At 53.9% G+C, this 10,763-nt stretch overlaps 1 protein-coding gene across 1 annotated transcript; it reads right to left on the reverse strand.

Annotated features, from left to right (window-relative positions):
• Nucleotides 1–44: 44 nt before the first annotated feature.
• FDXR (ferredoxin reductase) lies at nucleotides 45–9,678 on the reverse strand. The gene is made up of 12 exons (XM_066386867.1): nucleotides 9,520–9,678; nucleotides 8,710–8,807; nucleotides 5,060–5,155; nucleotides 4,730–4,852; nucleotides 4,415–4,528; nucleotides 4,015–4,116; nucleotides 2,998–3,105; nucleotides 2,668–2,752; nucleotides 2,335–2,534; nucleotides 2,078–2,249; nucleotides 626–796; nucleotides 45–494 (listed from the first exon to the last, which is right to left on the reverse strand). The coding sequence occupies exons 1-12, from the start codon at nucleotides 9,596–9,598 to the stop codon at nucleotides 364–366; spliced, it is 1,479 nt and encodes a 492-aa protein (XP_066242964.1). The 5' UTR covers nucleotides 9,599–9,678; the 3' UTR covers nucleotides 45–363.
• Nucleotides 9,679–10,763: the final 1,085 nt, after the last annotated feature.

Consider the following 10,763-nt stretch of genomic DNA (forward strand, 5'->3'; position numbering starts at 1 on the left):
ACTCCAGGCCCCAGAAGAAATCACAGGCACATCAACATTTGGCCTTCCATTGCAGCTGTTTTATTTTCAGCAAATTCTTGACCTGGTGACCCTCCGTAGTCCAGCAGGAGAGTTAGGAGGGAGGAAGGTCAGCCTGCACCTGCACCCATCCTTAACTGAGGTTATCTCCTTGCCGAGAGTTAAACCCACATTGGCAAGGGATACCTTCTGGCAGGAGGGAACACTCACTGGTCCTGGAAGAGGCCGCCAAAGCCCCGTGCCAGGGCAGGCAGGGGATGCTGCAGAGAGCAGAGTCCGCTCAGACTGACCAGCCCCACTCCTCTGTACAGCACTCTCCCCTCCCTGCTGGGCTGGGATCCGGGCTCAGCGCCCCAGCAGCTGCAGCATCTCCTGAGGATCCAGCAGCTTCTCCCTGGGCTTCCCAGTACGCTGGCCCCGGGACACCTCCTCAGCATCCAGCTTCTCCCAGTCCGAGAAAGAGACGGGCCGGACCCCTGAGGCACAGAGAAGATAAGTCACTGCCCCACCTCCTCCTCCATCCCAGCTCTGAGCACACCCTCCCTCCCAGTGGAAAGGCCCAACGGCTGCCCACCCCACCTCCCAGGAGCTCACAAGGGGCCCAGACCTCGGCTGCTGAGCAGGGCCTCGACAGCCGCATAGCCAGGCCTGGGGCCAGGCGGCAGCAGCCCGGCCTTCAGGTCCTGCAGCAGTGTCTGGCTTGTGAGGAAGCTGTCAGCCATGGTAGTGGTGATGACACCTGTGGGCCCTCTCTTCACCCAGCCGCTGCAGTAGAGGCCTAGGAAGGGGTAACAAAGTGGGAAGGGAAGGACAGGTGGCTGGACAGTCATCTGTAAGCCTGACCCTCCGGTATACACACGTGTGCACATGCATCCACATACCCCGAGTCCTCCCAGCAGCCCCATCAGCTAGGCCCACTGTGGCCACTGGCCCACCTCCCCTGCACCTCAGTTTCCCCATGGGCAGGAGCCCCCTGAGGGTAAGAGCTGGGCCTTGCCCACCTCCATTCTCAGCAGGCTCTTTGTAAACATTTGCTGAAGAAATAGACAGACAGGAACAGCTTGGAAGCCCCCTGAGGACTTTAATCTCCAAATCCAGCACTGAGCACAGGGCCTAACCCAGAACAGGCCTCCCTCAGTAAATTGAATGATTTAATAATCATATATAGGTGGGCATATCAGTTAGACTGGGAACCTTCCCTAGGGCCAGGAGGAGGGCGGGGCTGGTTCCAGGACCCAGACCTCTAGGGCAGGGGTCGGGAACCTTTTTGGCTGAGAGAGCCATGAACGCCACATATTTTATTTTATTTTATTTATTTATTTATTTATTTTTAACAGAGTCAGAGAGAGTCAGAGAGAGGGATAGACAGGGACAGACAGGAACGGAGAGATAAGAAGCATCAATCATTAGTTTTTCGTTGCGCATTGCGACACCTTAGTTGTTCATTGATTGCTTTTTCATATGTGCCTTGACCGCAGGCCTTCAGCAGACCAAGTAACCCCTTGCTCAAGCCAGCGACCATGGGTCCAAGCTGGTGAGCTTTTTGCTCAAACCAGATGAGCCCGCGCTCAAGCTGGTAACCTCGGGGTCTCTAACCTGGGTCCTCTGGATCCCAGTCTGATGTTCTATCCACTGCGCCACCACCTGGTCAGGCTTAAAATGTAATTCCATGAGAGCCATACAACGACCCGTGTACTAGTTACGCATTATCCAATAAAAATTTGGTGTTGTCCCAGAGGACGGCTGTGATCGGCTCCAGCCACCCGCAACCATGAACATGAGCGGTAGGAAAGGAATGGATTGTAATACATGAGAATGTTTTATATTTTTAACATTATTTTTTTTATTAAAGATTTGTCTGCGAGCCAGATGCAGCCATCAAAAGAGCCACATCTGGCTCGCGAGCCATAGGTTCCCGTCCCCTGCCCTAGGGCCTGAATCAGAGCAGTTTTTCAGTGCTTGTCACTGGATGAATGAATGGGTGTGAATGGCCCCAGAAGACACCAGCCTCCCTGTCCCCCATCATAGTTTGGTGCCTAGATTTCTTGTACCCTCTCACCTGGCACATCCACAACCCGGCCCTCCTTATTGGGGATGATCCCAAGTTTGGGGTCAAAAGGCACACTGGGGTCAATGGGGCGGCTCTTATACCCAACGCTGCTCAGCACCAGCCCACAAGGGAGGTCCTCCGTGTCTCCAGTGGGCACTGCCCAGGCGGTCTCACCAACACCCTGTCGGGGAGAGTGTGAGCAACACCCAGCTGAAGTGAGGAGACTTGAGAACAGGGCGTCTTTGGGTAGCAAGAGACTCACTCACCTCCAGTCTGGTGACGGCCAGGCGGATGCCTGCTGCCTGCCGCCCATCTGGTGAAGGCAGCACCTGCTGGGGGCTTCGGAAAAAACGGAGACCCCAGACTCGGGAGGCCACTGCCTGGCGGGCAGCCTCCTCCTCCCCTGGCTTCTCTGCGGCTGTTCGAAGCAGCAGTTCCGTCAGCCGCTTCCTCGGGCGGGGCACCTCTGTCAGCAACACAGAACATCTCAGGGTTGTCCCTGGGTTACAGCCCTCTCTCAAAAGGCCCTCCCCCAAGCCCTCTCTGACCTCGACCATCCCCTCCCTAGTGAGCTAGGGGGCCAGGCCAGGGCCCCTCACCCTTGATTCTGTCGTGGAGGCCCAAGAAATCTGCAGGATCCAAAATGGGCCGGGTTCCTGGCAACTGAATCATCTCCCGAAGCTCCTTGGGGGTGGGGGTGAGAAGTGGTGGGGGAGGTCAGGCTCAGAGCACTGTCCACTCCTGAGGCCCCCCACAGCCCAGGCCACGTCGGGGACACCACCACCCACCACCACGGAAGGCACAGGGCCCTGTCTGGCTCCCCTGTTCTACCTCAGGCAGCAGCATTCCCAGGGGCTCTGCCCTATCCCACCTCCCAAGGGAAGACCATCTATTTAGGACCCTGACCCCTCTCTCTCTGGCCCCAGCACCTTAATGGTGAAGGCCACTTGCAGGGGTCCACGTCGGCCCACTATCCACACCATCTTCACCCGACTCTGCCTCAGTACCTCCAGGGAAGCCTCTGTGATGTCTGTTTTCTGGCACAAAAGGAGGATTTTAAAGTCATCCAACACTAAGCCTCTCCGTTTGGTCATGTCCCTACCCTGAGCCTGAGAAGGTTGACACCAGTAAATGCACCACTGCCCCACCTGCTGGCCATATGGAGCACTGCTTCCAATTCTGCAAATGGCTCAAACTACATAGTAGCAAACCAGACCCATGCTATTGCACTCAACAAGTGTTTACCATATTCAGGGTACCATGCAAGGGGCAGGGAGAGGAGGGTATTAGTGGTGTGGAAAAGAGACATGGTGTTGGCCCTTATATGGCTTCTTATCTAGTAGAGAGAGAGATAGTTATCAAATACTCATCAATAAACATAAAATTAAAATGATCACAACATTCTTTGAAACAGTAGACAAGTTGCCCTGGCTGGATAGCTTGCTTGGCTATAGCATTGTCCTGAAGCACAGAGGTTGCCAGTTCGATCCCTGATTAGGGCACATACAGAAACAGATCAATGTTCCTGTCTCTGTCTCTCTCTCTCCCTTCCAATCTCTCAAATCAATAAGATAAACATTAAAAGAAGAAACAGTAGATATGTCTGTGAGAGGAAGGTATAAGGCTTCCTGAATAAAGGGAAAACTGAGCTAAGAACTAAAAGATTGACTGGCAGGAGGTGAGTTGAGAGTGTTCCAAATAGCACAGTAGTATGTGCAAAGGTCCTGTGGCACACTGAATACTTTTTTGTTAAAGGCCCATGTAGCTAGAGTGCTGAAAGTGAAGAAGAAATTGTAGAAGATGAAACTCACAGGTTGCCTTTCTGAAGGCCTTTGTGTGTCACTGAGCTCAGTTTGGAGGGATGAGTCCTGAACCCTGCAGCTAGGGCACCCTCTCCTCAGTGTGACCTCTGCTCTACCCTTCCCACCCCAGGCCTACCCACTCACCTCGAGGTGCTCAGGTGGGGTCAATAAGATCCGGGCCACATCCAGAGCCACGTTCCCCTGCCCCAGAATCACAGCTGTGTCACAGCTCAGGTCCGGCGCCAGCTGGAGGGGAGAGGACTGGATAGGGTACCCTAGCCTTGGCTCCAGTCAGGCTACCAGTCCATAGCACTTGGAGCCTTAAGTCAGGTCCTCCCCCACCTGACCGCACCCTCTCTTCCCAGACCTTCCACAGTTGACCTCCCGCTTCATCAGCCTGACGTCTCACATCTCATCTCACTGGGAGCCTTCCACTCCTAGACGATGGCTCCCTCTTCCCCCAGCTCTGGCATCCAACAGCTGCCCAGCACTGGACGAGGAGTGGGGAGAAAGAGGCAGCAGCGGAAGTGCTCCCAGAACTCACCTCCTTGTTCTCAGGAAGCCCATTGTACCAGCCCACAAAGGCCCGGGCTGAGAACACACCAGGCAGCTCCTCACCAGGAATTTCCAGAGCTCGGTGGTCCTCTGCTCCATAGCTCTGAGGAAAGACCCAGAGCCCTCAGCACCGGCTAAGGGCCCACCAGCCTCCGGGGCCCTCCTGCAAGCTCCTCTCCCTCGGCTTCCACTCTGGCCTATGCCCAGTGGTTTGGGCCTCACCCCTCTGCCTTCCATCCCTCTGCCTCCACCTCCTGCTGCTGCCCTGCCCCAATGCCCTTCCTCCCTGCCCATCTGCACTTACCAGCACCACAGCGTGGTACGCCTCCTGCAGCTCTGGCACGGTCACGTCCCTGCCCACAACCACATTGCCATGGAAGGCACAGCGGTCAGAGCGGGCCGTCTGGGTAAAGGTGTTGATGACATTCTGCCAGGCCCCAGAGTATGAGGGATTAGATGATGGGGCAGGTCCAGGGACCATGCTTGTGCCACCTTCACCCCACAATATCCCCAGGATGGGATGTGGGTGACATCTACAGGATCTGGGGTCATTCCATGCCACCAGGGAGCTTCCCTTCCCTCCTCACCTTCACCAAAGCCTCCAAACCTCCCCTCCATGCCCACTGAGACCCACCTTGACCTCAGGGTGGTCAGGCGCCACACCAAAGCGCACCAGGCCGAAGGGTACAAGCTGCTTCTCAAAGATGTCCACATGGGCCCGGGTGTGATGCTGGGAGAGAGGGTGGCAGGTTGTGAGACCGAGGGAGGGGCTGCGTTCTTACCAGTCCTCCCTTTCCCAGACAGAGCAGGAGAGCCCAGCTCAGTGGGCAGAGGACACAAGGAGGCCAACCACCCAGAGAGCCAGACAAGAATGGCGCAGCTGCCTGACCAGGAGGTGGCGCAGTGGATAGAGCGTCGGACTGGGATGCGGAAGGACCCAGGTTCGAGACCCCGAGGTCGCCAGCTTGAGTGCAGACTCATCTGGTTTGAGCAAAGCTCACCAGCTTGGACCCAAGGTTGCTGGCTCCAGCAAGGGGTTACTCGGTCTGCTGAAGGCCCGCGGTCAAGGCACATATGAGAAAGCAATCAATGAACAACTAAGGTGTCACAACGGAAAAACTGATGATTGATGCTTCTCATCTCTCTCCATTCCTGTCTGTCTGTCCCTGTCTATCCCTCTCTCTGACTCACTCTCTGTCTCTGTAAAAAAAAAAAAAAAAAAAAAAAAGAATGGCGCAGCTGAGGTCAGATGGTGAGAACTCAGCCAGTGGGAAGGAGGCAGCCTCGCTCCACTGGAGGGGTATCAGCTTCTTCATCTACCTGAAGCAGATGTTCCACACAACCCACCTTAGAACCCTCAACACTTCTAGAAATGCCCAGTCAGGCTGATATCCTCTGAAATTCATGCCTGCCTTAGCTCTAGTCTCCAGGATCATCCTGGTGGAAAGGACACTAAGCTGGACAGTTGTGAGCATAGTTGGGGAATGTACGGGACAGAGGGAGATAAAAGGGGCTCTACTCTTAGTCTTAGAAAAAACAACAGCCTCACTCACACATTGGTTCCAGGGCACCTAGAGGGACCATGGGGAAGGCACAGAGTTGGGGGTCAGGCACCAACCAGCCACATGACGGTTAAGTCCCAGATATGCCTCTTTCGCTATAAACCGGGACAACACTGTGCCAACCTCTGCCCCCATCAAGGTTGTTGGAAAGCATCCAGGAGGTCAGGACAGAAAATGACTGGGCCATAAGCAGGTTCCAAGTCAAGAAGTGTCCAATGACACAATGCCCTGCCTTGTAACCCCACCCTGGCTCTTGCTCTAACACTCCTGATTGAGTGGGACTGACGCTAAATGATCCCTCCAGTCCCTCATCCTCACAAAGGCTTCTTGCTGCTCACCTCCTCACCTTCGTCCAAGTCCCCCTTTCCCTCCACTCCATTGCCTATACCCAAGGCCAGGCCCCCATCACCCACCCGCCCACCCATGTTTCCTGACTTTCCTATCTGTGCCTGCCACAGGTGGTGCCTGACTCACCTCCTTCAATCCCCACTGATGTGGTACCTAGGAAGAGCTCTGGCTTTGTAGTCAACAGCCACGAGGACCCCATCACTCTTGGGCTCTCTAACTTCTCCTTACAAAAGAAGGATGCTCGATTCTGGCACGGTACTCAAGATTAAATGAGCAAGGCCTAAAGCACTTAGGCTAGGGCTTGACCTGTGGTGAGTGTGCAATACCCCAAGCTATCCCACTATTTCTGTTGTTGCAAGTCACTGCCTCGCTCACAAACCTGCCCTGGCTGCCCACCGCCACAGGACAAAGTTCACACTGCTCAGCCTGGCGGACAGTACCTTACACAATCTGACTTTATCTTCCCTTCTTTCCTGCTGCGGGTCCTTCCCTATAGGTCACACTGCTCTCTCCAAGGCCACCTCCATAAAGCTACCTCGCTGGACATGTTTACTGGTTATCTTGCATGACCGACCTCATCCTCAGGAAGCCCTCTACTGCTTAACCCTGCAGCTCCCCTCATCCCTCTGCTGTTCTTTCTTAAGCCTGTTTTCCTCTGGCCCCCTTCTAACAGAAACATTCTGAGGTTCTTCCAGTCTGGACCCCCACCCTCCCCCCTAGGCACATAGCTCCTGGGGAAGTTTCATAGGCTCCCACCTATGACCTCAAATTCCCTAGGAGCTCCCACAAGCTCCGAACCTGAGCGCCCTGGATGACCAGTGCAACTGCCCAGGTGTGCTGTGCACATTCCTGCTGCTGGAGCACAGCCAATAGCTTAGAGCTCCCCGTGGCCAAGGACCAGCTCATAACCGGCCTCTGTGTCTATCCCTCAGCACCCACAGGGAAAGCAGTGCAGGTGTTTGCTGGCTGAGGGCATGCCAGAGCCTTTGTTCACACTGCAGGCACTGAGAGGCCTGCCTGGAAGGCCCAATCTCCCTGCTCCCCGAAATTCAGGTGCAGCTAACACTGTTCCTTACAGAAAGCCCTCCAGGGCCTCCCCTGCCCAGGGTTGTCCAACTGCATGGCAGCTTGCCTGGGATGACTCCCCACACATGGAAGGCTCTCTCCTTCAATGAAGATTAAATGCACCTTCTCTAGGAAACACTTTCTGACTAACCCCACCTAACTCAGCTTAAGCTCATGATATTATCGTAATTAGCTCCCCCCCCCCCCCCGCCGGTGTTGCTTGGAAGGTGCACTTAGGTCACTTTACAACAAGGCGACCAACTTATCTCAGTCTTTCCAAGACCTTCCCAGTTTTAACATCGAAAGCCCCATGTCCTGGGCAAACTGGGCCAGTTAGTCACTGTACCCTTCAAGTATCTGCAAATGTGTATATAATTAATATAGTCATCCTTTCTCCTGTCTCTTCACGGACACTCCAAGTCCTGCCAAAGCAAGGCCACTGTCCTGTCTTAGTCAGCCTAGGTCTTTTTCTCCCTTCCCCCACCATGGTTCTCCCTCCCGCCCACCAAGGTCCAAGGTCTGGCAAAGTCTCAAGGGTAATTAGTAACCTTGGGGCCCTGCCCACCAAGGCCAATACTGTAAGTACTGAGATACTAGCCTTTGGGTGGGGGGCTGGGGGTTGGAGAGCAGGCTGAAAGAACAGCAAGGCATGGGGAGGGATACAGACACTGGTGAAGAGAGCATGTAAGGTGGATAAAGTTACAGAAAACCCTGAGAAGGGGGTAGGACCTCAAGATCCAGGATGTTGGGGACAGAGTGGAGACAGAAAAGAAGGGAACATGAGGGGCAGGATAAAGTCATCCTGCAGGTCTGCAAAAGCTCCTTGGTGGGCTTGGTCAAGGAAGCACAGTCATCTGCCACTGACCACTGACCACTGACCATCAGCCGTCAGGCAAACACACTTCTCTCATAGCTGAGGACCTAGAGTGGAAGCCCCAGATGTAAGTGACAAAGAATGTAAAAAGTATCCTATCTAGATTGGCTGGAAGCCCCTTCCCCTCAGGGATCCAAGAGTGCTTTTAAAACTCAAAAGGATGGTGCCTGGCCTGTGGTGGAGCAGTGGATAAAGTGTCGTACTGGAATGCAAGGTTGCTGGCTCGAAATCCTGGCCTTGCCCCGTCAAGGCATATACAACAAGCAATCAAGGAACAACTAAAGTGAAGCAACTATGAGTTGATACTTCTTGAGCTCCCCACTCCACAAAATCAATAAATAAAATATTTTTTAAAATTCACAAGGGTGGGGCTTGCCCTTAGGATTGGAGCAGTAAGTGAATCATGGGTGAGGGAACCAGGGGGGTTAGGCTTACCTTTAACAGGTGCTGGGCAGTGTAGAAGCCAGCTGGGCCACTGCCCACCACAGAGATCTGGAGGGTCTGCTCCTGCGTGGAGAACTGCTGGCGGGAGCCTGGGGTAGGGGAGTAGGACAGAGGTCAGGACAGCACTCCCTCCCCAGTCCCAAACCAGCTTCAGTGCTGAACACGAGTCAGAGCTTCTCAAGTGTGAACTTCCTCTTTTTTGTCAAAGCTTTGGCGTTTGCAGGGTTCCTTATTTCATCTGAGCCTCAACGACTGTGTCTTCATTCAGAACCCCATATTTCACCCATGAAATTGCCCTGCACAGTACTTTTATATTTTTCTTATGGGGTTCCCTACCCACCCAGCTAGAATTCCACATCCTTCAAAGGACCCTGCATCACCCTAATCCCACCCCATGGATCTTCCCACAAGGTTCCCATTTACCTCTCTATCCCCTCTTCCCATAGAACTCTACATTGCCCCAATAGACCCGTCTCATTTGTCTCACCTCAGACTTCTCTCTTGCCCTGCAGACCTCCATATCACCCTCATTCACCTCTTCTCACAGCCGTGTACATTATGGTCTCCCCTGCTCACCTTTATTGAACCTTGTATCACCCTAGGGCACCTCACCCCACAGGCCCCCATCTGCCCCGTACACCACCCCACCTCGTCCGTGTGAGTGGACCCCTCCAGTCTCGCCCCCGGTCCTCTCTCTTGTCCCTCTCCAGCTCTGCCCCAGCTAGGCTCCAATCCTTCCACTTAGCGCTTGCAGGCCTCCCCACGTGCTCCCATGCAGGCCCAGGGGTGCCCAGCTCCTACTCGCGATGCTCCCTGTGGGAGGCGGCCGAATCCGAGGCCACGCCGACCAGTGCCACCAACGCCAGCAGCGCGGAGCCATTGCTGGGACAACGATCCAGCTGATCCCGAAGTTTGCACTGGGCTCCGCGCTGGACACCGCCTCCGACCCGGCCCCTCCCTGGCACCGTGCTCGGCCCCGCCCCAAATCCCGCCTCCCAGGCTCTGGGAAAGCATAGCTTGGCTGCACCATCCAGCATAACCCGAAGAATCCCGCCCGGAAAAGAGAAGCCCGCCCCTTGACCCACCCTCTTCTGCTGACGGCCGGCTCCCGGGACTTCCGATCCCTACGTGACTTAAATTTCTCCCCAAACTTCACCCCCTCTCCAATTATCTGAAATGTAGAGTTAAAGGAGAGCAAATCCCCACCGCTTTTTCAAAACAGCTTGAAGAAAGGAACCAATTAGAGAGGAGTTGACTAAGCCTCTCGTCGCTGGCTGATGACGCAGGCGCCTTTTCTTTTTGAAAGGTACGCTCCTGCCTGGGCCAGAAGTCCGGAAGAACGGGGTTCGCCTGGAACTTGGTGGCCTTTTCACCTTCCAGGGTACTATACAGGTGTGACCCCACCTAAGAAATGTACAAACCTATAGAGAATTTTTATTGTTTATTTATTTTTATTGATTTCTTTTTAGAGCGAGCGAGAGAGAGGGAAGCATTCATTTGTTGTGGTGTTCCACTCAGTTGTGCATTCACTGATCGCTTCTCCACATGTTTATTGACCGGAGATGGAACCTGATACCCTGATGTTTCCCACAACCCTCTAACAGACAGAGCTAACCTGCCAGGGCCTAGAGAATTTTTATACAAATTTATTTGAGCCAATACTGATGACAATTGCCAGGAAGCAAGATCTTAGATGTTCCCAACAAGCTTTGCAGTTTCTTTTATGCACCTGAAATTCAAGAGGGAACGTAAGGGAAATTACATGAAGGTTGAAGGAAGCAAGGCAGGGGCTGGACTACAGGACAGTTAACTAGATTATGTGCTCTCTTGAGGGAGATTGCAGCTTCCAGAGGTATTACTTACGGCATTTCAAAAATGTGTTAACCTAGAAGCACAAGAACAATGGGCAGGGCTTGCTTAAAACCCTTTTACTAAAGAAGGTATGGGCATGGGCATGACTACCCATCAAGACCTGCCCATTTAGGAATATATGATCATATCACCCTGTGAGGTTACTTTTTTCCTTCCACAGAGATCTTGTCCTG

The sequence above is a fragment of the Saccopteryx leptura genome, chromosome 5 (assembly GCF_036850995.1).
Source record: "Saccopteryx leptura isolate mSacLep1 chromosome 5, mSacLep1_pri_phased_curated, whole genome shotgun sequence".
NCBI lineage: Eukaryota > Metazoa > Chordata > Mammalia > Chiroptera > Emballonuridae > Saccopteryx > Saccopteryx leptura.

Excerpts from the sequence above, each read along its gene's own strand:
- FDXR (XM_066386867.1), bottom strand. The coding sequence starts at position 9,598 with ATGGCTCCGCGCTGCTGGCGTTGGTGGCACTGGTCGGCGTGGCCTCGG. Across the intron at positions 5,156-8,709 it reads CTGCCCAGCACCTGTTAAAG|CATCACACCCGGGCCCATGT; the intron begins GTAAGCCTAACC and ends CCTCTCTCCCAG. Across the intron at positions 4,853-5,059 it reads CTGACCACCCTGAGGTCAAG|AATGTCATCAACACCTTTAC; the intron begins GTGGGTCTCAGT and ends GGGGCCTGGCAG.